Source organism: Macrosteles quadrilineatus, unplaced genomic scaffold (assembly GCF_028750875.1).
Source record: "Macrosteles quadrilineatus isolate MER2022 unplaced genomic scaffold, UCM_ALF_1.0 Scaffold_1__1_contigs__length_201487025, whole genome shotgun sequence".
Lineage (NCBI taxonomy): Eukaryota > Metazoa > Arthropoda > Insecta > Hemiptera > Cicadellidae > Macrosteles > Macrosteles quadrilineatus.
The window spans coordinates 126261671-126289565 of NW_026542594.1; the positions used below are offsets into that span (position 1 = coordinate 126261671).

The 27895-nt window shown below is 33.5% G+C and overlaps 1 protein-coding gene across 1 annotated transcript; it reads left to right on the top strand.

Moving 5' to 3' along the window:
* The first annotated feature begins 45 nt into the window (after positions 1-45).
* LOC128982822 (T-box transcription factor TBX1-like) lies at positions 46-27895 on the top strand. The gene is made up of 10 exons (XM_054401839.1): positions 46-265; positions 11784-11914; positions 14447-14597; positions 15724-15840; positions 16948-17104; positions 17884-18039; positions 20002-20069; positions 24817-24911; positions 26357-26513; positions 26618-27895. The coding sequence occupies exons 2-10, from the start codon at positions 11809-11811 to the stop codon at positions 26766-26768; spliced, it is 1158 nt and encodes a 385-aa protein (XP_054257814.1). The 5' UTR covers positions 46-265; positions 11784-11808; the 3' UTR covers positions 26769-27895.

Sequence of the window (27895 nt, forward strand, 5' to 3'; positions counted from 1 at the left end):
GAGATTGAAGAAGAACGGCAAGTTATTCTGAGCCGGGGCGGGAGATGTGGTTTCCGACCAACCGGGGCCCGGGGGCGGAGCCCTACCGCCATTGGGCTCTCTCACCACTCAAACTCATCCGGAAACAAAAAAGTCAAAAGTTAGTTTAGTCGAGAGAAGAGAGAACGATAGCAGTGACAAGTGAACGGTGGTGCGAAAAACGTCGATCGTCTGGGCTTCTGGTCGGACCCGACACCCTACCCTACAGCTGACTGCTGCCTACAAGGTGCAAATTGACATTACATTTTCTCACCAAATATTACACTTATCCTTCACCACTGTTTAGGGTCTGTTTGCGCGCGTCCGAAGCCTACTCTCAGCACCACTTCTATCTGCGCCTTTCTGTCATCGTCCGGGAGTTGGACGCGTTGCCGATGATAGCTTAACTCTTCTGTCCATTGAGTGATCTAATTTTCGTTCATTTCATTTGTTAGGGTATTAGGTGTTGTTTAGTTTCAATTTTGAAAACTATTTTTTCGAAAGTCCAAAAATGCAAATTTTTAAAACATTCAAAATTTAATTTATTTTACTACGTATTTATTCTATTATTATTATTTATTTTATTATTTATTTATTCGTAACTACTGTATTGAATAATCAAGTTTTTTTGGATTTCGGGTTTTGTTAGTGCAATAATTTGTAATGCAACCAACAAAATATGTTTATGAAAGTTTGTAAATTCACGCTTTAAATAATTTATAATTTAACTTATGGTGTGTTTTATATTTGATTTTGAGTATATTCTCGTAAAAGTTGTCTGCCTATTGAATGATCCAATTTTGTTTAAATGTTTGTCAGAACATAAGATATGTATCATTTTTTTTCAACTGGCTCAAATATATTTTCAAAGCATACATACTCACATTTGTAAAAAAATAATATTCAATAAAGGCATGCATTCAATTTTATTTAGCGTGCATATTGATCTTTTCATTAAGATTTTAAATTTAACTTTATAGTACGGGTATAAAAAAAATATACTATGAACTACGTTACAAAAAAATGTATTCCTGTTGATTGAATTTTTCGGTTTATTCAGTAATTTCAAATTTTTATATAAAAGTAAGCATGTGTTGACTATTACTAAAAAGTTCTTTTTCATACATATAAATATGTAATGTGTAACTGTATTTCAAGTTCCCAATAGGCGTCAGCAAGATATATATACACAATACCTTGATATGCTACCGGTTTAAGTGTTGCTAGAAGAACAATTGAAATCAGACTCTGAGTACTTTGTACGGAACTGATTTTACAATTTTCTCAGTGAATATCCTTTAAAAAAAAGATTAATTTATATAAAATTTTCCACACGTTATACATGGATTTAGTCAGTAAAAAAATTTTTCAGTTACGTTACAGGCATTTTCTTCAGTTAAAACCCTCACCAAATTAAATACTACATACTGTTATATGACGCTTTTATTTTGATAAAATATGGCAAGCGTAAAATTGATATTGCATCAAATGTGAATATAAAGTTGACTATAAATCGATTAATCGAATTGCTAACACAAGGCTTTGTGAATACTCTGGCATTATAACCCTGACTTTTTATGGCATTACTATTCTTATAGAATAATAATAGTTGTTACATACTTAATTTTATACTTTTAATTTTTATATTATTTGACGATCTTCAGTTGCGTTCTGATATAAACATGTGTTGTATTAAGTTGAAATTAATAGTACAAGTACAAAATACATCAGGCTAAACTCTCCAGATTTGTTCCAAAAGATTTAGGAAATCGAATTTCAAATACCTTCACGTCTTTTGAGGTGTTTTAAGCGTAAAAAGTAGGTGATTTGTTTAACAAAAATATATATTTCTATATTTTTTTTAAAACTTCAATTTGAAGGTTAAATTAATGTTTAATAAATGATAATATCTTTCATTTATATTAATACTTATTTACTATCGAAGTATTTACTACGGGAATATGCGGCCGCTATAGCGTTGCATTTAATATTAATTGTCTCTTATTCCATAAGATTTAAATACTAGAATATGGATTTTAGAAAGTGTATCTCCTGGATGTTTAAAACATATACATTTTTATTAATGTGTGGGATTCGGCTCTTTAATAGAAGTTATTACATTTATAACGTTTTGTGAAATTGTTTCTCAATCCAAATATTTAAGATTACTCTTTAAAAATACTATACAACTTTTTATTTCAACCTTTCGATAATACCAAAACTTCATTCATTTATTGAATTTTATTTACACTGAATTTAATTTGACTTCAACATTAGGAGTAAAAAATCCAAATCTGTGTTGGATTAGTGTATAATATACACCCTGGATTTTGAGAGTTCTAAGATCTTATACCGCCGCATCTCCACTAGTAGTATTACTAAAGTTTACTTGATTTAAATTGATTGAAAACATAAATAATATTTAAATTAATTGCAGATCGCTATGAATACGCGTATGTCTCTTACTCAATAAGAGATATTGTTCTATATTACGTATTATGTACTGATATTGTACATTTACCTTCTAGTCGCAATTTATCATTTATAATACACCTAGTTATAAACAAATATAGATATTTTAATTTTCAGATTCCTTTCTATAGATATTTAAAATTAAAATAATATTAGTTAGTGTTTATATTCGTAAAAACCGAATTAATGTCAGTATTTCTTTAGATCGGATTCTACTTTATTAACATTTAATTTACAAACATGCGCTTACATGCATTGATTTTAGTGTGTTTTAATTTGTTTTTACTTTTAGTTTAATATAACTTGGCGCTGGTACTTTATAACAATAACTATAAATATTATAAAATAAATGATTTTACTTATTATTAGATCATATTTTATTACCTATGGTAAGTGACTATGAAACCCACACTATATGTACACTGCATATATCTTTAAACCTCAATTTTTAATTAATAGCTTAAAATTTTCTAGCATTAGTTCCCCTTACAGTACTTAGTTCAGTTTATGTTCCAAATTTTAGTATTTTAAGGTAGAATTCATTATAAATGGTTGAGCTAAACCTAGTTGCTCTTATATTATCCAATACTACCATGAACTGTGTAGTATTTTAAAATTTCATCTTTACGATCATCAAATATCAATTGAAATGTAGCCAAGCAATTATTGTAATTTTATTTCAAAAGGTGAATAATTTTCTAAAAATGTAAATTTTGTGAAGGAAGCAGTATATTTTGAATTTAAGTGAAAGCAAAGAATAAAACCTGCTAGGTAAACCTCTTAAAACGTGATTTATCTTATTAGTAACCTATTTAGACGAATGAAAGAACTTGCGAAATATTTTTCGTGAGTATACCTATTTCCTTTTACGGTACTAATAGTTCGACTGATATTTAGTAATATTAATAAATAATTCATATCAGACACAACAACGATTCATTCAGCTTACATTTTCTCATACTCACCTAAGTAATATGTTAAGCGGGCGCTTCACCAATAATAATATGCGAGACACTACTTCTCAGGGACTTTACTGTAGCTGTAGTTTTATGTCAAACCCGGTGCGGTGAATATGTTTATTTAAATACTACATCATAAGCTTGACATACTACTCAAAATATAAACAAAGACAAAACTGTAATACAAATAATAATTCGATTTAAGTAAGTAAAAATTATACCTTTTGTGCACGTCGCATGGGCCGTGAAGGCTCATGGGGCGTGTGGTTTACGATATTGGTGTAATTTCACACTGGATAGTGATGACGTGGTTTTGATATTGACCAAAAGCCTTATTCAACAATAAGTAATCTTCTAAAATTATTCTTAAAACCACCCAAGAAGTTCTTAGTAAAGCAATACTAATAGTCGCTATAGTAAATATGAGCGTCAAGAACTTTATTCTTGCAACTATCGAGATTTTCCAAACTTGCGATTGCGGATAGCAGTTAAAATGGTATTTTACACCAGTATAACAATGTATGTTTTAAAGACTTTTTGTTTGGTAAAAATAAGTTAGGTTAGAAATAGATGAGCGTGAGCCTCATATTTCGCTCTTTTGCATAAAATTACTTCGAATATATTGTGATGGAACAAGCAAATTTTTGGGTTTGTACCTCTCTCTAGAAGACTAATACAATACCTCATATATTTTTTTGACATAAGTAGCTCTTTTTTAGTAGCAAAAATAAGATCGGTTTTATTAGATCCGCACCAAAAGAATTACGGTTGATTTACCTTCCAAGCGGGGTAAAATATTGTAATAATAATAGTAATAATATATAGTAATAATAATAATATTTACTTAGAGCAAGCGTATTAAAAAATTTAAACTATATTATTGAATTTATCGTACACATTTTACGATCTTAAACTGAAACGTGACATTGTTTCTATTTAACGTGAATGGTATTTAACTTTAAACCCTCCAGTCCAAAATAATAATAATAATAGTTAACTATAAACGTGCTTTGACCCTGTTATCAAAAGCCATTTTGAAATGCACTCAAACAAATTGACTACTTTTACATAAAACATTATTTTTATGAAACAATCCAATTGATTGCTACAGATAGTCAGAAAATAAATTGTTCTAAATGGTTTAAATACAAATAACGCGAGCCCTAAACTTATTTTTCAATTAAGATATATCTTAAGGGACAGGTTAATGCTGATTTTGCTTGCGTATGGTTGAATTCCAAATTTAGCTACACTAATTTCCTCGTAAAAATACTTAGGAAAAATTTTAACTTAAAAATTATTGGTGTTTAATCACGCTTTTAATTTCTCATTTGAAAGTTGAAACATACAGTATTCCTTAATAAAAGTAGTAAAACTGTAGCACTAATGAATGTTGTGGAAAATAACCATGTTATCACTTTTAGTATAACTAGTGTCCATGTTGCTCGAATTCGAGCAAATGCTAAGTATTACAGGCGTTATTTTTAAACGAATAAAAGTCATAATTTCTGATGACTTTAAAATATTCGACTCAAAGATTTTGGAAATACTAATGATGCACATAAGAGATTGATATAATGACAATTTCTTGTAAATATCTTATCATTTTTCAAAAGCTGATCTTGTTTATAGTGTTTTATACAAATAGCCTTATTCATAGCTGCATTAGGCTGTTCATAATAACGATTATAAATAAAAGAAACATTATTTCTATTTCTTCTCCTTGGTGGTGTTCTATGACTTTCCTATGTTTCCATAGTTTGCAAATCGGCTCTTTCAATGATTACTACTATTGATAGAAATGCAGCACAGTGTTAATTCAGTTTTCTTTTTAGTATATCAATTTATCCAGGCTCTCTTGCTTTTTTCCATTGTAATATTTACGCCAACTCAAATTCAAATAGTAAACATTTCATTTCAACCAAGTCGGTAAATGTTTGTAGCAAACCGTTAATTTAGCAAACTTATTGACTGTTTACGACATTATGTTCTTCTTCTCACTTTTAATTTCTGACAACAGCTGGAGTTTCATAACAATTTTTGTTTCCCATGTTAATCTTATGGAGAAATACGAATCTTTAAAGGGCCCCAGGGGCTCACTCTCTAATTATTTCCCTAAAAAGATAGTTTCCTGCACAAATTGACGTTACGCTCTTTCCAATGAGACCAAAAACATGTCAATCGGTTCAGTAGTTTCGGAGGAGTAATTGTCACAAAAATACTGCTTGCGTATAAAATAAGTATAGATATAGATTCGTGGATTTAATTTTAAAATCGTATAGCCTAATATAATTAACTTACAACCTATAAATCTTTCTGAAATCTTTAGGTCATATTCTATTTATTTATCTTACTTGGATGCATTTTACATTGTAGTTACAAAAAAAGAAGCTGATCTTAATCAATAATACCCCACAGCAAACCTGCAGACAAAGTGAATTTCCATATTTGCCTAATTGGATTTCTACTAAAATATCTCCTTTAAAATGTCATATTTAGGTACTTACGAGGTTTGCTGCCACAGGGAAGATAATTAATTAAGTGTTTTTATGTTTGAATGATACTAGTATAGTATGAAAGAAATACTTTTTCCAAATTTGATCAAAATGTGGTCATGAACAAGCAAACTACAATAGTTTGTTTATTCTCCATAAGAATAACATAGAAATTTTAAACTTACAGTTTTTCTAAAAAGTTTTTTATTAAGTTAAACGCAATTTTATTAATATAACGCATGACAACACTTTTCTGTACTTAATTGTTTGTTTTAAGCTCTACAAAACGGTTTAAAAAGAAATTGCAAATTTATGTTTTTAGTGTCAAAATGGAAAAACCACACGTTTTACCCCATACAACTCCCCATAAACCCCCGTTCCCATAGTCCGATCATGCTGGTTTGCGATCTCGTTCGAATGTATATAGGTTTACACGTTTTTACCGAATTTCATCAAAATTGGATCATTTTTGCTTGAGTTATCTTGCTAACGGACACATATATAATACTGTGTTTGAATTTGAATATATGGTGGTGTTTTTGGCCTCTGGGGACATCAAAATGAAAAATAAATCAGGCCCAGGCCCAGGCCTTACCATGAGACCTACGGTAATAGCTTATTCCCCATATGGGAAATTCGCTAAACAGGTTACACAAAGCATCCAGACTTTTCCCACTCAACCACTTATACTTAGCCTAAAATATGCAATTTCGTACTTGTCTCGGTGAAGTGATAAGCTCTGTAAATAAATCATTACTGTTGACATATACAGTTATAAACACCTACAGTATTAAGTGTTCCTGGAAACACTTAAGCTTACATTTGACTTCTTGATCTATTATTTTATCAGCTTACATTCCGTCCATAATGAACCTGATCAGATTGAGCTATTTTAACCCGGTTTCATTCACTATGGACCCTAGTACAGTCTATACACTCCTGTCTTATAGTACCCAATAGTGGTCTTAATGTTTTTATTCATATACAATTAAAGTAGTGGATACTGTAATAATTACAAAACTTATCGTCTTTGATTTCTTTGGTTTAGATTATTATCCGTATAATTACTTCGATTAAACTTACTTTTTTATGTAGGTTGGCCTCTAGATTGTCCAAAGTTACATATAAAGATCGATATAATATTGATCTTTATACAGGACATATTTCAATAATTCATTTTAACTCTTTTTAACCTTAACTAGGGTGTTAAAAGTGTTTCGCATAGAAATTTTATACGACTCGGTCTGTATTATACAACACCCGGTAATCCACTACAAACTTCTATATTAACGTGTTACAATGTATTAAAATCTTTATTTTTTACTACCATGAAAAAATTTATACAACTCGATTTGCCATTTTATTATATCATTCTACTTTTTGGTAGGTTTAAAACATCTTACAATATCTTTTCCAAATGGTTTTGCAATCAAAGTTCTATAATATTCAATAATACAAGATAATATTTTGTACTAGCTCAGCATATTTACTACAAAGTTTAATACTTACGTCTCAACATTTACCTTTTTAGTAGACACTCTTCTAAAAGTTTGCAATCGGCTGGTCATTTTATTATAACATTTGATTTTTTGGTCCTAAACACATTTGAATATTTTGTTAAATGGTTTGCAATCAAAGTCTCATACAATTCAGTCTTTAAAAAAATATATTTTATATAAACTTGGAATTTAGCTATTTACTATAACATAAAATACTTAAATTTCAATATCGACCATTATAGTAAACTATTTTCTACTCTTGTAAAAGTTTTCGTACTAGTGGGACAATGAGTCATTTTCAAATTTAGTTTGCCTTACATTTCAAACCTGTCAACTTAGTCAATGCTATTTTCACAGTTTTGTACCAGCTAATTTAATAGTTTCACTCCTTTGTACCATAACTCACACAACCCTCTGGGAGATTCCCGCCCCCCCTTCACCTCCACCTTCCGTTGACCTGATGACATTTAGCTCATAAGTCATCCTGCGCCGGGAGACTGCGTGGCTACATAGTTAAAACTAGAACCACCCTCAAGCTGTACAGCATGTGTAAACTATCGAGAAATATCAAACCTAGTAGTTCTCATGTAAACTGTTGCAGAAGTCAGCTTTAAAAATAACATACTTCAATTATTCGTTCAATGTTGTATAACACTAATTGTTTGTACAGCATTGAAATTAAAAACGGCTAATACTTAATGACATTTACAAAGAAACATGTATTCGTCTAATATCTAAAAACATATGAATAGGCTATATTTGAATGTGTTAGAACAGTAGTAACACACTTTGCAGAATCGTACCTGGAATTTTCAAGGACACTTTTAGCTTTTGGGCAGTTGCTAAAGTAAAACTCTTGAAAATGGTCCGATAAGAATATTGATGCAATAGTGTAGAATTATTGTTCTATTGTTGAAGGAGGTACGTTCGGCTATAAAAATCTCTAACGAGCTAAGTCCTGGGTACAAAACAAAAAATAATACGAAAAGGCATTCAATTAAATAGAATGTGACTGAATCTAATGTAAAGACTTTGATACAAGTCAAATGATTTACATCTTCTTTTCTTCAAATAAAGTCAGATACTTTTAAACTGAATTTTTCTATAGCAAACCATAGTCTATTTTTAGACCAAAAAGTTACTTTAAACTCCAGACAAATGCGTTTAATGCTATTATCCAGTGTGTGTGAATGCCATATAATTGTTTTGAATCTTAAGCTTGGTAAATAACTGTTTTACTGTGGGAATCGTTTTGGTAGTGGTTATACAACTTAATTTTCAAGCATGTTTCTGATTTTTATTTATCTTGGAAATGCTATACATGAAATATTTTAAGTAAACATGTGTTGTGCAGTATATTTTCATCTTTATACAAAATACTTAAAACTGTATCTAAAATAGATTAGAAAAAGTTTGGATCAAAGCATACAGTGTATTTTATCTTGCTATTATACGTATGTATGCAGGCAAGATTCTATCTTTATAAATCGAATGTCCGAACCATTTCCGTCCAAATTAAACTTAATCAAAAGATCAACTGAGACGAAAGCGCTGCGACACTTTCCCGTATTCTCGGCCCGACAGGATAATTAAAGAAAGCAATTCGTTTCGAAGCATGTTACTGGAAGATGGATCGTAGTGGCTAAACTAAACACACTATCCAATGAGCCGTCATAACAGAGGGCTGGCCGGCAGTCGACCGAAACAAACGAGGTGTTGATATCTGGCTTGGCAACGGCGCTGGAAGTCAAATGGTCTCTGCTGGCCATTCATCTCCGGGCTCCTTCACAGCCTCGGTGGCGACTACTCGAAAATATCGATACTAGAAACTAACCAAGGAGTTCAAACTTTACAAGAGGACAGAAGAATTGTGTAACTGGGAAAAGATTTATGTTTGGGATTTTTAAAATATCTCGGTGTCGACTACACAAAAATATCGTTACTCGAAACCAACCAAGGAGTTGAAAATTACAAGAGGAGCCACAGTCATGTTTAATATCTGGGATTTTCAAAATCTTGGTTACCACTAATCGAAAATATCGTCACTCGAAATTAACCGAGGGATTCAAGATTTACCAGAGGTGCTGTAGAAGAATTGTTTAACTGGGAGAACGTTTAATTCCTGGGATTTCGACATCTTGGTGGTGACTACTCGAAAATATCGTTGCTCGAATAACCGAGGAATCGAAACATTACAAGAGGGTCCACAGTAGGATTGTGTAAAAGGGAGGAGGTTTGCATAATACTTATTCTCCAATACCCTTGCGCCATTAGTGACCACGAGCTTTAACTATTGATATAACTGAACATACCAACCCCATTATAAGTTGTCGTCAGTTAAGTCAAAATGGACCTTGTTTCTAATTGAACAGCCTTGACACCTTTAAAATTTAATTAAAGTGGAAATCTACATATACGTACGTATGCCAGAATGTGTAAAACGAAGTCATTTTTCATGCTGTACATGTTTCAAGCCATTACAGCTCATCATCATCATCAATTATTTACATAAACCCTATAAGGCGATGTGAACTGTGAACTAGGTAGCAAAACTGGAAATAGGAACCTCCAGTCAGCTGATACAGTGACGTCACGATCCAATGTTCCTCAGTAGGCCTTCGAATGTCTTCCAGTTTGCTAGGTACACACGTGTGTTCGAAAATTTGTAAACACTGGTTAAGTTATTCACATAATGTTTACTTCTGTATGTACATAAGTGTTTGTAAATATCCGACAAACATCGCCTGATGAATTTATGAGAATAATGTATAATGCTGCTGATGATGAGCTGTAATGGCTTGAAACATGTACAACATGAAAAATCACTTCGGTTGACACCTTCTGGCCTACGTAATGAAATTTTCACATATAATCAAAATGGACGTAGTTGACGTGAGCCACCGACAGATTCCGTATATTACTGATTTCTGTCAAATTTTCCGAAATGATAAACCTATTTAAACTGATACGACGACTTATTGTTAGCTGTGGCATCTTTTATGTATCGTGAACTATCTCAGAAACAAACAAACGTCAGGTAAAAAAAGAGTTTTAGACAGTAGCGCAATTTGTGACTGGCTCACAAAACAATGCTCTTTTAAAATTCGAAATTTGCGGACTAGTTCATATGGATGGGATTTCTACTTCAGTATCCAAAAGTGAACGCCACGAGGAAATTAGTTTCTCAATATTACTTGAAGAGTTTGCCATATGTGAACCACAGCGGTCTTGTCTAGGGAAGAATATTACCCATCATATCTGGGCCCCTCACAGCTTTGGTGGTAACTACTCTAAAATATTCATACTTGAAACTACAGGTGGAGTCCCAGCTTGACAAAAAGCGCCACAGGAAAGTACAGCTAAATGGAAAGAAGGTTTATGTTATATATACAGCAATTGCCTGGGCCTTCACGGGCTCTGTGACGAGTACTCTAAAAAGGTTTTCCTCGAAATAACCCAAAAAGTTAAAATACATATGGAACTCTGAGATTACATTATATATAACCTATCAATCTTAATGTCTGGAGTATCTAATATTCTGCTCATCAGAGTACTTCTCTGAAAAAAAAACCGCTAGCAATCATTTAAAGAAGAGGTCTACAACAGTGGCCAAAAACTCTAAATATCTAAAAAAGACTCTAGAGTTTAAGGCTCTAGAGTTTAAATATTTTTGTGCCTTGATGCAGTATGTTGCGTCAAATAACACAATCTATTCTGTCAAGTGTTATAAATGTATCTAGAACCCGTTGTAGGGAGCAGTCCGAAGTAGTTCGATATTTTTTTGTTTTGTCTGCATGCTAGTAGTTAAAATATGTCATTATGTTTTTGGAGATCAGTTGAAAATTCGGAAAATACATTGTGGACGTTTCCGTTAGCTCTACGACCTTGTCTGGGAATAATGAGCATAGCTGATTTACTAAATCTTTATACCGGTAATAGACGATCTTTAATAATAAACCTCAAACCCAACTTATAATGATGATGATTCTTAGTTATGTTAAGATAGGTTTGATCTACTAAATTGTAAACATAAACTGAAGAAAATATGATTTATAAATTGACCAACTTTTCCATGCACTGGTACTTAGGTACTTTGAAAGAACCTTATATTTCAAGATTTTCCTTTTCGCCTTTTATTTAAATTCACAGCCGGGAAAGTACCATTATGTCAGGCAATTTTTAAGTTCACAAATTCTGTTAATATAACTTAATGTTCAGTTGACAACCATAGGAGACCCTATATGTGAGACATAGAGACATTTTTGTTCCTATAGATGAGTGTAACCGATCATTGTTAATCTTTTCCAAAAACACCTTATATATTGAAATTTGTGTTACAGAGGACAGTGAGATGGAGTAGTGAGTATGCAGCCCTACACTTCCCCCGCCTGCGCTCCTTTCACACCCGCGGTTTCGTCCTCGGCTTCGGCGTGGCTGTCTTCTCATCTCGCGCAGATGAACACTGTTGATGGTAAGGGTCTACCATCCTGAACTGTACAAGATATTTTTTAATCTTTTGTACTAAGTTGCTGTTCCATTTAACGATCAATATAAGTGAATTTCTGTAGGTAAACCATACTTTTAGAGTTTATTCTATAAGCGTTGAACCTAATTTCATAGTCTAAAACAAATATCGTGTAAGTCTTGATACAAATTTCGATGGTAAAGGTTTAACAAACAAAAGGTTGTCGACTCAATCCTGAGACATTAAGAAAAGCTTTTGATGTTTCCAAAGTTTACCCAGCTGTTTTTGATCGTTGGGCTTTTGATAATGGTCATAGCTATGGAAACAAAGCTATACAACCACACTCCATCCTACTCCATTCTACCACACTCATCCTTCCCTCATATTTGGAAAAATATGTATAGTAGCGTCCACATCTCAATTGGTGACGGTAATGACAAAGGTTTGTCAAGGGTCTATAACATTTCTGATAAAGGATTTGTTGTTCAATTTTTTTTTTCAAAAAATATTGCCTATTGTTTATTTGTTCTGATTATCACATCAATTCAGTGGGTAAGTAAAGGATAACATTTGTTGCAAATATAGTAGGCCTAATAGATAATACGTAGTAGACAATAACTATTTTTTGCAACGGAAACTAAACACTGGATGTCCAGAAAAAAATACTTTTGGATACTATCTGAAAAATTGTTAAATCTACTTATACTCTAATAACAATACAAACCTGGTAATTGGTTTCTTAATTGAATGGCTTCTTACAAAGTACTAACTAGTTTTCACGATGGTATTGTCATTAAAGATGGATCTAAAGTCACAGATAGATAAGTCATGTGATATTAATAACAGTGGTGAAAATATGTCAATTATACCACGGACGGTTTCGCACACATAAAATCAATTCAGAAATTTAATTGAAATTGCACACATTATTGACTTGTTAAAAGTTCTTTTCATAGTCCATACACTTAATAAGACTTATGAGCACTACCGACATTTTTGACTTTTTTATATACCAATCTTTGTAATTTTGTTGATTCATGTTAGCAAGATAACTTAAATTTAAAAATAGGTCTAAACCAAGTGGAAATCAATCAACAGACAGTGATAGCAGTTTCAATGTAAGTAAAGGATAAAAGCATAAAAATGCTACAAATGTGGAAGTATTGATCAATTATTGCCAAATTGTATAATTCCCAACGTATTAAAACTGAATGTACAAACTAATAGAGGTATAAAACAGTTGAGCTGCCAACGAACAGCCAATGACAACGTTTATTTCGTTAGGATAACGTTAGGATATATTTAGTAGCACTAATTGGGTGATGCATGGGTTAGTGCAACAATCAGTTGGCACCTATGCATGCATGCCATTCCCCATTCCCGTTCGGTACAAATAGTCTACATCAAGACTTTTTCTGTACATTCTTCGTCAGTCTGCTCCCCTTTACATTTTAAAGATCTGAGGAAGATAATTTGAGTCCAACCTTTTCGAACGGCTTCGATGTTCAAGGATTTTCCTAGATCTAGATGTTTTGACTGATTATTAAAATTTCAATCAATTTTGATAGATAATCCCTCACTTATCCTTAAAGAGAGAATTCACGACAATTGAGTAGGATCTGTTTGAACAGGTAATTTTTGAAGACAAGTTTTACTATATGATCATTTTCTTTGTGCTCTCTTATTCTCATGTTCAATGCAAAATATTCTACGAGTTCACGTATATAATAATCGAAATGTTCGTGGTGCGACTGTGTATCCGATTTATAATTTTCTGATTGTATTTCGTTCCAAAAAAATGCCATTCATTTCAAGTATGCTTAACACGTTATAGTCACGTTTAATACATTCATGCTAATTGAAACAAAGAACATTGTTTATTGGTAATTACAATTTGTCATATTAAATGATTTTCATGTACCACTTCAAGGCTTTGATAAGATTTACATGTTAATGTTTTAAGTTAATCATTATAAATATCATAGCCACTGACAATCAGAAACAAAGTCAAATTTAATTTGAAATTGTACCATAGATTTATGTAAAACTGATTCTCTCAATTTACATAACGAGGCTAAGCAACCAGGTTCTAGCACATTAATTTGGTTCGCTGACAAAATTAGGTAAACAATATCGTTTCATTTTCCTTTAAACCTTTAAACCAAGGTGTTCATAGTAAACACCATCTAAGCTTATGTATTCAGTCTGTTAAAAGGAATAAATATGTTACAAAATGATAATTGTTGGTTACCCCTCCCTCGTCAAATAAGCAAAAACGTCAGTTTTCATGGAAAGAAGTGCTTATTTTGAGAAAGCCTAACCATGAAAAGGCTCAATCAATTTGAACTGACGAACCCAAAGTTTGGAAATTTCGGAAGATCGGGTGTTTTAAGTCATTTTTCAATGACGAAACAGTTTGTCCACATACCATTTTTAATTATCTTCTCGAATCATATTGCAACCGGAAAAGCATTCGACCTGCATGTTGCCTTCCAATCTATATTTTGGTCCTGAAGTGGTATCTTTGTGTTTTGCCAGCATGCGTCAACCAAGGTGAGCCCGGGACGGATAAGCACAACTCCGAGATCCACCCTCGGCTGGCTAACGTGACGGCATCTCTGGAGATGAAGTCACTCTGGGAGGAGTTCAACATCCTTGGCACAGAGATGATCGTCACCAAAGCCGGAAGGTCAGTGCCCAGTTTGTATTGTCTTCGCCAGTGCTTTTTTTAAGAAACTAAAAATCTTTTAATGGGATAATGATCCAAACCTCTTAAATTATTTTGGATGTCATTGATCGAAACGACTGAACTAACAGTAAGTAACACAACATGAAAAGGCCCAGTCAAGGTATAGTCGCAAGGTATAGTAGTAGGGTCGCAAGGTATAGTTCAAAGGATTTGAAAATACACGTAGGGGTTACTTAAAGATGTAAAGTGGATGGGTAGATCAATATAGTATTTTATGGGAATTTTTGCGTATTGATTAAAGTATAATTTGGTAGTTAGATGAATCTGGAAAGGAACTTATTCCAGGATATGAAAGGAGGGATTCGGCAAAAAAATCGTATGTTGATTGTGGAAGTCCTTCCCGACGAAATCCCTCATTTACAAAATGGTTTCAAGATTTTATAAAGTTATCATGGTTTTGAGTCACAAATATTATGGTTTTAATACAATTTGACAAACAAACTTAAACATCAAGTTTATGTAAGTCTTGGGTATCGTATCCCAATAACATTTCTAATTCAATATCGATTTTTAAAGCATAAGGTACTCACAAAGTATACTAAATGCTTTACTCTACTATGTTAATGGCTATATTCTACCTGTTATTATTTTAACGATCTTTATAACTATGTAAATGTTTATGTCAAACATCCTTATATTTGTTTAAAACCTAGTACGGTCTTATATAATATGCAGTTATTTTTTGTGACTAGTTTCATCAAGTAGAAATATTCTATCTACAGGACTCAAAGTCTGTTCTAAAAAAAGAACTAATACGGACATTATTAACGGATATTATTGACAGTAATTTGTATGATGTTTTATTGGGCAGGTGGTTGTTACCTATATCTTACTATGTACGATTTTGTCTTTCACCAAATGCTTTGTTCATTCTCACAGCTCTTTTAATATTTCTATGAATGCAAAAAATGTCAAACATATTTCATTAACTGGGCATTTAACCACGTTCTTCGTCGACGTTTTCGTTTTTGAAATGTTTTGAGTTATTTAATCTTTTATTTATTTCCAAGTTTCCTTTTTAATCAACGTGCACTCTTTCTATTTAACCTATTTGTGTACAATACAGGAGGATGTTCCCCACCTTCCAGGCGCGGTTGTACGGTTTGGAGCCGACGGCAGAGTACATGCTGATGATGGATTTTGTCCCCGTGGATGACAAGAGATACAGATATGCTTTCCACAGGTACAAAATTTTGCCCATTTTTACGTATGCTCACCTCACTTAAACATTGTATACAGAATAATCATCGTACAGAGTAATAAGTCTGCTCACTTTTGATTCATGATCTATTATCTATATCTTGTAAATACTGCATAACCTTACGCAACGGATCACCAACTTAAAGTTGGGATATGGTGTTATAAATGAGTGAACTAATGCATCGTTCTTCTCACGGCTAATATTTGCTGGTTATTTATCTATTGTAATTCTATTTGTATTCTCATATTCATAGTTATAATCTTGCATCATGTGTTAACGATGGTGCTACAATAGTAACGAATCATGCTGCGAGTTATCAGCCAAAGGAATCTGGAAACAATGGCCATAAGCTTGTATTAGTTATCTGGAAATATATTGTAAATTTTACATAATTCAGCTGAACACCACGTCCAAAATTTTTAAGTCAATGGTCTTTTGCATGGACGTATACTAGTAGTTCAAGACTAGGTGATTAGCATATATTTAACATCAATAGTCCAATAGATTTAAAATGATACTTCCTGAATTTACGCCTCAAATAAAGTCGGATAGGGCAATTTTAAATAAATTTGCCGTCGCATTAGAATTACTGTACTTGAAAGTCGACGATCCGTTTTTTTGTTTTTGTTTTTTTTTGCTCGGGCGTCATGATGCTAGTCACACCACGCATTAACTCGTCCTCACTAAGACGGTAAAAGGTAGTAGAACAGATGACGATTCGACACAATCAGTCAAAACATCACCTTGTTCATCTAATACAGATCTCCAAGATGCACGATTCGTGGATGATTACTTTAAACTTGAGGACTGTTGTTTTCTATAGTCTAACATTTCTATAGAGGCGTTCATTTGAGGGATGCCATTACGTGATGCCTATATGCATTTGAAACTCAGTTTAGCTATGTTTGATGTTTAATCTCTTACTACATCTTTTACACATTATGCGATTCCCAAATGAGCTTTTAGAGACAGTGGAGTTTCGAAACACCACAAATAAGTGTACTTAAGTCAAATATACATTCTGAATAATGAAAATTGTTGTTTCTATCACTTTGTACAACTCCCTTATGTCTTGTCTTTTCCATAAAGCTCGACATGGGTAGTGGCGGGTAAGGCAGACCCCATCTCCCCCCCAAGGGTCCACGTACACCCAGACTCACCCGCCTCGGGGGCTCAGTGGACCAAGCAAGTCATCTCCTTCGACAAGCTCAAGCTCACCAACAACCAGCTCGACGATAACGGCCATGCAAGTATTTGTTACATTGTAATGTGTTAGTGCATTAAGAACCTTGTAAACAAACTAGTAATGACCTCGTTATAAGTTGGGAATAACAAGCAACAAACTCAAAGCAGCTATGTCTTTATTTTTTCATATCAGTAGAGTTCATGTACTAAACCGTCCGCCTTGTTTTACGAGATACATTTGCATTACACGCAGGCAAAACGCCTATGTTAACGAGCAAGTTCAAAGTTAAAAGGGCTACCAACCTGTTTTTAAAATAAGTAAAGGAAGAAAACACGCTTTAAAAAATTGTACACTAAACAGCTTCTAACTATTCTTGGTAAGGTCAAGATTATTTTAAATACTGATAAATGTTGTTTTCTGTCAATGGATATTTCATTATAATACCCATAAATAAGGCCTGCACTCATAAAAATTAAACATGAAGTGGTTATTATGTGGGTCATTTTGTCCAGAAAATCTTTCTAGACCAGAAAACTCAATAGGACGAAACAACCACATACATACCACTATATATACATAAAGATCGTCCACAACACTCAATGTATGTTGATTGCGTATCTGGTGTCCACTATACATACATAAAGATTGTCCACAACACTCAATGTATGTTGATTGCGTATCTGGTGTCCACTATACATACATAAAGATTGTCCACAACACTCAATGTATGTTGATTGCGTATCTGGTGTCCACTATACATACATAAAGATCTAATACGTGTCAGTTTAACATGAAAACCATAAGGATTCCTAGGAATAAACTATTTGACGATGTTTCAGATTATTCTCAACTCTATGCACAAGTACCAGCCGAGGTTCCATGTTATATACGTACCTTCTAAGGACGAAACTGTAGCTCCTGGCTGCCAGAACTTCAAAACCTTCATCTTCCCGGAGACGAGGTTCACTGCAGTTACTGCATACCAGAACCAGAGGGTAAGCACCCTGCATTGTTATTATACTCGGCCTGTAGTATTACTTTAGGAGCTCGGTTTGGCTCAATGGTTAGAGTGTGGTACTTCTGAGCTTATCATCTGAACCCAAACCTAGCCATTCGCCAATGTTTCTTTAGGGATGTAACAATGACTAGGTAGTTCGGAATCTGCGTCGGATCTTCTTAAAACAAATTTTATTCGATAATTAATTAAATGTTGCAGGGGGTTTGCTTTTAGAATTTCAAATATTCATTTTTTTATCTCCATAAAATTGTAAACTTAAACCAGCGTATTTTTACTATAATTATTTAAATATTACTTTAATTTAAAAAATAAAAAGCAAAAACCCTGTAGAACTGTATTTTCTTTCCAATGACACATCAAACGTAATCTATGTTAAAACAAATAACGGCGCTATATGGTTCAAACGATTACATTGTTCTTAAGGGACATCAACCCAATATGGTCGACTGATACTGCCCACTCTTAAACCGTTTGTACACTTATGAAGTAAAAAATATTGCTCTTTGATAATAGCTTGATAGGAACTATCCATATGTTTGAGCTGTCTTTCCATAGAAATACATACAGTATAACTATTTAAATGTTTAATATAGTTTTTCCGTACTTACTAAACTATTTTGTGTAACCACCTCTTTTAAGTCCTGAAATTATGAAAAGCCATTTCAGTTGTTATACATATAGAGAATTCCAAAACTATATGTTAATAAGTAGGCCTACTGAAGTTTATCCATGTGCTACAAGTCTTAAGAGCACTTGCAGAACACTGAGTTTAAATGAATTCATTCAGGGAATTGACTCTAAATTAATTTTTTGTCATACTGTAGAAAAAACAGGCGTTTTTTAAAACATGCATTGTTCGTCTAAATTTGGTCTGTTTCTCCCTAAGGAATAAAAATCATTTTAAATCCCTAGAGGAAGTAAAAGTCAGCAGTTGTTAACTCAGCATAAATTTCAATTGTTAGCAATCTCATGTATCGAACGTATATATCGATTGTTTAAATCGATTACATATGGATAGTACAATGTACACTAACACAATCGTAATAGAGGAAATTATTGAATCACTATCTCAACTGACTGTTTGCATAAGCAAAATTGAATACAATATACGGAAATAGTTTTAATAGTTGTCTGCATGAAAAGTATTTTCCTTTTATTAACTTAGTTTGCTTAAATAATGTTGATGTTCATTATAGGGGCAAAAAGTGTCTTTTAAACCCTCGCTTATTTTCCAATCGAGGCAAACCACAGAAGTGGGAAACTTGAGTTCGGGTTGGAAAGAGTCACTTTACATGCTAGAGGTAAAATATACTATTATAGGGTGTCCCAGTAAGAACGCCGGATTTGAGGAGCGTCTTATCTTATCTGTATTTCAATAGGAATTCCCAAATTATCAGCGATGTTACCCGTATTAGGTCCAATTTGTAGTCATGAATCGCTACACGACGTAACAACGCGTGGTCATAGTTAAAGTGCACTACAAGTACGGAAGCTGCGCACTATTTACGGCCGGGACAATGCACCAAATGATCCATCTGTCCGAAGATTGGTTTATAAGTTCGAATAAATTGGCTCAGTTCTATACTGGGGATATTAATTTAAAGTCGCTTGTTTTCGCCAATAACCTTCAAACAATCCAAGACTTGAAGGAGGAAATGATTCGTGCCATTAATGGAATTCAACAGGAAGTGTGTGAAAAAGTGATGGAAAACTTTGTCAAGAGATGTCGAGCTTGTCAGTATTCAGCAGGTTGGCACTTACAAGACATAATACTCAATTACTAATCGGAGATATTATGCTTTAAGATTCATGTTTCATATTGTAAATTTAGCGAGAAAATATATGGTTTGTTAACATTTCAAATCCGGCGTTCTTATTGGGACACCCTTTAGTACTGAGGTAGGTTTTATTAATGATTAATAATTGCCCTGTGTTACAGATAACGCAGTTGAAGATAGCAAGCAATCCTTTTGCTAAGGGTTTCCGAGACTGTGATCAGGAAGACTGGTAAGTACATCATTGGTTATATAGACTTTGAGGCATATTTAATTCATATTAAATTTCCAAAATGTTAGTAATATATTTATTGGTAAAATTGCAATTAAGATGTTTTTGGAGTACCCGCTGATAGGATACAACAATTATTTTTCAAATTGCTCATTAAACCCCCTTTACAACTTATCATTAATACATAAACCAGCCAAATTCAAGAATTAGTCCATGTAATTTTGTGTAAATGAGAAAAAATATAGCTTCTAGATTTCGCAATAGGGCAAGAACATAAACGAGTAAAAGTCAATTATAAGCACTATAAAATGAAATTTAAATGTAATAGTTTAAGTCCAAACCAACAGTTTAAGTCGTATGTGAATTCTAATAACTATCAACATGTTTATGTCTTTTTTACATATTGTAAAACATTTGTGAAAGCCCCTATATTTTCCAAGAAACTAAGTCTCTCAGTGTTAGAAACAATTCTAACACAGTTTCTTATACATTCTGGAATTGAATTTTTGCAAAATACTTTTGTACGTAGAACAGGATTTAGATGAGGTATATGGCCTAGAGTTTACCATCAAATAGTCATATTTGACAGTATTTTATTATGTCTTACATAAAAGCTAATTCATACATTTTTTAATGAAGTAAACCACGATCATTGGTCTTTTTGAGTGAATTTGAAATTACAACTTTCAATGAATACACAACTTTTAAAATGAATCTTTTGAGCCATCATCTCATATAGCAAGGACCACATCTTGCATGATTTGCATCAATCAAAGATTCCTCTCCCAGATGTGTGCCCATATGGGCATGTGCGGCGACGGGGGGTGCCCGGGTGTGTGCCCGTGTGCCCTTCCTCCAACAGGGTGGCCCATATACCCAGCAGGGCACCCACTATATTCCCACAGCTCACCTAACTGTGTTGACATTCCGTTTGCATATTTACATCTGACTTTTTACTTATGGAATTAAGAAATTGTAAAAATTATACAAGGGTGTCCAGAAATTGAACTGCATGCTATAAATGCTCGTGTTTTTATTCGGAAGAGCTGCAATTTCTCCACTGTTAGTTGTCCAATCATCATATTATCAGAGTAGTGGGATAAAATTTCACAACTATTTTGTATCCTGTATTTATGGTTTTTAAGACATTTAGCCTTAAAAACAAAAAACGGTCGCCATTTTGAAATGGTACAAAGTAGAAACTTAATACTCTATATCGAATTACATCTTGTTATTCCACATGCACATACCAATTTTAGATTTAATACCTCTGAAGGTTTGTTAGATCTGATAAATTATGTATAAAAACAAAAACAGACACAGACGGAAAACTAAGCACTTGAGGACATTTGTTTGAATAAACATTTTAACCTTATTTTTACCTCTAAAATCATGTACTAAAATATTTTACCAAATTTCCGGACACCCTGTATTTAATTGTAGGCTACTTGTACTTGTGTTATAGAATCCTAAAAACTGTCCGATAAGGATTGATCCAATGTTATTAATTACTGTAAAGATTCATAAAGTGAAGAAACTGCAATGAAGTAAGATCTAAATGAAAATTCTCTGTAAACCAATTTTCCGTAGGATATGACAAATATAAAGGTGTAGGCCTAAAACTAATTTTCTAGGACCCTACTTTTCTAACAACATTACTTTATAGATTTGTTAAAATCTAAAATGGTCTATAGAACACAGGCAGTATGTATTTTTTATTTCATTTTATCACGAATGAACATCAAATGATATTTTTAACCCTCACAAATAAATAAACTATTGCATAAAGATTACATCTACTTTTGAGTTACCTTTTTCAGAAATCTACAATTCAAATGGATTAAAAGTTTAAACACATTTTTGAAAATTAACTAACACATTAGCTGGTCACTAAGTCTACATTTTTTCTGTGGAGTTAAACATACTTTTTGTCACAAAATAATTTGTCAACCCTTTTTGAAAATTTAAATTCGATTATTGAGTGTTCACAATTTGTCTAAATCGTAGCAATACGATCTTTTCTTCACTTTTAGATCAAATAAACAGCCTTGCCAGTACCAGTCTGAAGTAAATAACAGAGCACAGAGCGATAAACCTTCGACTGGATGAGGGTCTGGCAAATGGTTGACTCAGATGGACGATAAATATCGGATAGAATCGGTTGCATCTGCGAGGCCGACTACGGCGACCGGCGTCAGTCGGGGAACGAGTTGGAACCGTCGCTCAACTTTTGGCTACCGACACAAATTATCTCACCAGCATCCCATAAATTAGTCCCCAGGTTTAATAAGTGTCTTTGTCAACGACACGGTTGATTTACCTCACACTCCTCTCTATTTTGACTGCTGGTTTTATACGTTGACGTTTTTAATATCTTGCAGCTACTTTATGTTTCCCAGCAATGTGTGAGAAAACATACGATGCAGGGATTGGATGGTGGTTAAATTTAATCACGTCGTTAGCGAGGAAACGCGTTGTGGAAGATGTGAATTGTACTGACAAATATTTGTGTTTACTTGTTAGATTGTAAGATTTAAAATGTGTAAAATATTCTTGATCAGGTGTTTTAATTTTGTGGTACTGACTTGATATGCCAAATAAATATTATAAAAAAAATTTGGGTTAATAAAAGTACAATTTTACCTTATTATTTATTTATCAATGCTGGGTACGAGACAATCGTAACGTGAAAATAAACATCGGAAAGAATTTTCGTGTCATCAGAAGTTTAAAGCAAAGTATTAATTCACTAATTATTTATTTATTGATATGATACATAACCTCTCAGTAAATTGAAGAGTTGTACTTCTAATAAATTAGAAGTAATGATTTAAAATAATCATTTTAGTAATGATAAACTTATGATCAACACAATTCAATGATGTAATTAATGAATAATGAATTAATTTTAGTAATGATGAAGTAATATATTACAAGAAATATAGGCCTAATAATTTATACAAGGAAATATTTCTATGACTCACTAAACAAGATTACAACATTACGGTAAACATTCGCTGAAGAGGACAAAACCAATAACCCAGGACAACATATCAACATATGCAAAGCTTAAAATATTAGTTTTTTAAATATTACCTATGTTAAATTGTATTTTTATGAGTAATTACAATATTAGCAAAACTTCACATTATAAAAGTGAAATACATAGCTCAACCTAAGCTAAATGATGTAGTATTATGCATTTAAAACACAACTATAATATGGACTGTTGTAAATCAACATGATGTGATGTAGCCGTGTAATTGAATATTCAATTATTATTTTTAACTTGATAGCCGATTTAATATTCGTAGTATTTGGAGAAGAGCTACTTTTAATAGATAATTAATAATAGTTTTTCTTCAAAATTACAATTGGTTTAATATTATATCAGCTGTCGTTATTTTAAAAATAAGTAAATACTCTTATTTACGTATGTACGTATTCATTGTTTAACATCTACATTAGAATTGTGAATACTTCTTAATTCTATGTTTGTTACCTTAGTCTTGTGAAATTCTATGATAGTAATGTCTGTATATTTATACTTTTTGTTTTCTCGTGTGTTATTTTGCAAAACTATTTCTTAGTTTATTGTAGATTTTGACGAAATGGTGCAGGATAAAAAAATGGATTATTATTATTCTTCATGCGGAAATAATCAACGTTTCGCTTACTTGCCATTTTCAACTATTCACAATCATTTTCAACCAAAGTATCAAAATATGTACACTTTGTTTTATTAGGCAGTATACACTTGTTTTGGAGAAACAACGCCTAAAGTATATTACAATATTAAATTACTTATGTTTATATATTTACAATTAAGTTTTTAAATAAATCTAAATGTAACAAACTTTTGAAGATCATTGAATCTGCAGTGATATTATTAATTTTTCAGTCGTCTATTTCCATTTTCTTTGTATACAAAAATACAGCAGCCACAAGATCATTAAAGGTGTTTTAATAATAACTGTTTAGGGTGTTTTGTTTGCCTTAACGGTTAGCGTCTCGGTCTTTTGTGGGGATTGGTGGGACGGGTTCGTTCCAAGTCATATCTACCAAAATTGAAAGAAATTAATCGAATTTTCATTAAGCGCGATCCAGTTGAATTAAACCAATAAAAATTCCATTGGTGTATTACTGACAAAGACTGTGCTCTACAATAATCTTTATACAACACACATTTATCTTTAAATTCGTTCATTTTCGCAGAAAAATAAAAATCCCACTCAGATAAATACAATTAAAATATGTCTTGGTGCATTAAAAAAAATTTAGGGTTTGTACTGCTTTATCAAAAACTCGTTTGAGATTAATTAATACAAAATACTGAATACATCAAATGCCATACAACAATTACGTGCATACTGATATTTAATAAATATTTATCTAGAGATTCCTTTATTTGCATATTGAGAATGTAAGTCCACTGTAGATAAATAATTAAGAAAACATGTCTTGGTGTCATATACATAATTTTTTGGGGGTTTGCACCACTTTCATTAAGAAGTGTTTGAGATTTATTCATAAATAATCCAATCATATAACAGCTGTTTACTACAATAAACTTAAATTCACAAACTTATCAACAAGGCGAAACCAAATTTGTAAAGATAGGTACATAAAAACAAGAAGCTGTGTTGGTGTTGGTACACATTTTGCTTTTATAAAAGTTACAGTAGTTTTTATTGCATAACTAATTTTCAATATACAATTTCAGTGTTGTAGCTAAGGTTTGTTGCAGCGGTCCAGAGATGACTCAGCTACACAGCCCGGCAGCGCACGCCTTGGCTCAGCGAGCGACACCTCTGCGGAAGAACTGTCCCCAAGGAGCCAAGGGTGAGATAAATGACTACAATCCAAACAAATAGACAACAAATTAGTATTTTTCAGGGCAGGGGCTGGCACGTTTTTCAGAAGACATCCATCTGGGTCAGTAATATATGAGAGCTGTCTGGCGGGCTAAAATAAGCGCGGGCTCGAGTTCCTGTGCGACGGAGCTCAGGGGCAGTACGTCACTCACTGACGAATGCTCAATCGACTGAGCTGAGGACTCACAAACTGATTCGAACACTCTGGCGGATTTGAACATTAGCTTGAATTCACACAACATAACTCAAACACTCAATTGAACTTACACATTGACTTACATGAATATGAACCATTTTAAACTCTATGGAACTGACAAATTGACTCATATCATAACTATCACTCCAAAAACTGATAGCACACTAGCAATCGAATGACACAATGTTATTCATATGCTTATTAAATAAATAAAAAAACATGAAAACTAAAAATATTTAAAAATTAAGAGTTTTATTTTAGTTTTATATTATTTAGGAAATAACCTGAACTGACTGATACTTGCCCTTCCACCCTGGTTCAAACGTTTACTCGCATTAAGTTAGCCCAACCTAACGTAAACACTCACTTGCATTAGCATAAACCTTTTCAAATTCTATGCACTGACAAATGCTGGGTCTCTTCCTCGATCAAACAAGAAGTGATTAAACACTCACTTGCACTAAAATGTCTTGTCACTCTGTGGTACCGTCATACACTGACATCTGACATGAACATTTACTACAATATATACTAATACAAAATGACAAGAGGACACTCTCTCGCTATCACAAACTGACATAGATAAAATAATATACATACTAATACTCACCTAAACTGGTTCGAACTGAGTCACTAGTTATAACGTACACCAACCCAACACTGACTCACACGGTCACAATAAATTGACTAAAACACTGTAATGGTAACCAAAATTGACTCCAAACTCGTTTCACCCTCAATCACGTACTTGAACAAACACTTAAGGCCTTTTTTATGCGCCAGCGGTCGCCGCTCAGCCCGTGACACCCAAGTCTGCTTGTGCAGACACGATGGCTCATCATTCTTAGTGACAAGGATCCTAATTTACTCTCACATTAATTCACTCATGTGTGAACAAGAGTCTTATAAATATCAACAAAAACTATTTCAGACATCTATACTTTTTGTAGTTTTCATCCATTATCTAATTTGGAAACAGAAAGCCAATCCTACATATTCAAACATCATATAATTAACTTTGTACTCCACTTCCACTAGTTTTGAAGTTTAAAAAAAGTGCATACAATGAAGTGTATTTGCTTTGAATTCATAGTTTCAAAATAAACAGTTAAATCATTGTAGTTTCCTGTCTCAATGCAATTGAGAGATTATGCGTCCATGCTAATAAATTATTGCACACCAACCGTCAAACCAAAACTAAATTAACTTGTTAACAGAAGGCGAGACGGCCGAGAGCGGGTGTCCGTCGCCGGTCAGACCTGTGTATGGTGGAACTGCGGCATACGGTCAGACCACAGCCGCGGCCTACCTGGCAGACTACGGTTACCACCTCCAGCCATCCGTCTACTCGACGCCCTACGTTCCAGTTCAAAGGTGGGTCCAATAGTGCCTCTTCCCTTTGGGCTACTTAAGGGTAACATATAATTACTACAGTTGTGGCATATTTCAAGGTTTAACGAGTTTTATTTCTTTTGCAGTGTACCCAAAGTAAGTCATGGAGGTTCAGTGCTGCCCCCTGTGGACTACAACCCCCATAATTACCAGACAAGCAACTTGTACCAGCCAACGTCTACCAGCCCTCAGAGTTCCTCCCTAACAGTCTTTTACCATGACTACACTCCCAGATAGATATAGACCCTCCAGCCTCAAATTAGTTTGTACAACTACAGTTCTGGACCAGCCAACGTCTACCAGCCCTCAGAGTTCCTCCCCCACTGTCTTTTACAACGACTACACATCCAGATAGATAAAATAGACCCTCCAGCCTCAAATTAGTTTGTACAACTACAGTTCTGGACCAGCCAATGTCTACCAGCCCTCAGAGTTCCTCCCAAACAGTCTTTTACCATGACTACACATCCAGATACATAAAATAGACACTCCAGCCTCAAATTAGTTTGTACAACTACAGTTCTGGACCAGCCAATGTCTACCAGCCCTCAGAGTTCCTCCCTAACAGTCTTTTACCACGACTACACTCCCAGATAGACAAAATAGACCCTCCATCCTCAAATTAGTTTGTACAACTACAGTTCTGGACCAGCCAACGTCTACCAGCCTTCAGAGTTCATCCCTCACAGTCTTTTACCATGACTACACTCCCAGATAGAAATAGATCCTCCAGCCTCAAAGTAATTTGTAAAACTACAGTTCTGGACCAACCAACTTCTACCAGCTCTCAGAGTTCCTCCCTCACAGTCTTTTACCATGACTACACTCCCAGATAGAAATAGATCCTCCAGCCTCAAAGTAATTTGTAAAACTACAGTTCTGGACCAACCAACTTCTACCAGCTCTCAGAGTTCCTCCCTCATAGTCTTTTACCACGACTTCGCTCTCAAACAAATAGTTAAAGTCATTTGGATCACATCCATTCTACTTTAGTTTTATATTTTCAGAGTAGGTACCTGTTTTTCATATCGATCAGGTACTTTCGATCCGTCAAATTGATACACATGCTTTACTTTGTAAGGGACGCTTTCTAAATTCCTGAGCCACCGTTTTCCCACAATCTTTACCTCACCATTTTTCACAGTCCAACTAGAGTTGTCAAGGATTGCCACTAAATAATCGCGCCTAGTCTTGCTCCACTGGAAACAATTCGTCATACTGTTTAACTATGACTCTAATTGTATAATACTAAGGCTATTTTCAGATTGCCTTATTTGAAGTACCTAAATAATACTCGTACATTGTTGGGCCTATTGGCCTTGTAAATAGTATAAAATGTATTAAATTGTTATAAGTAGCTTGTA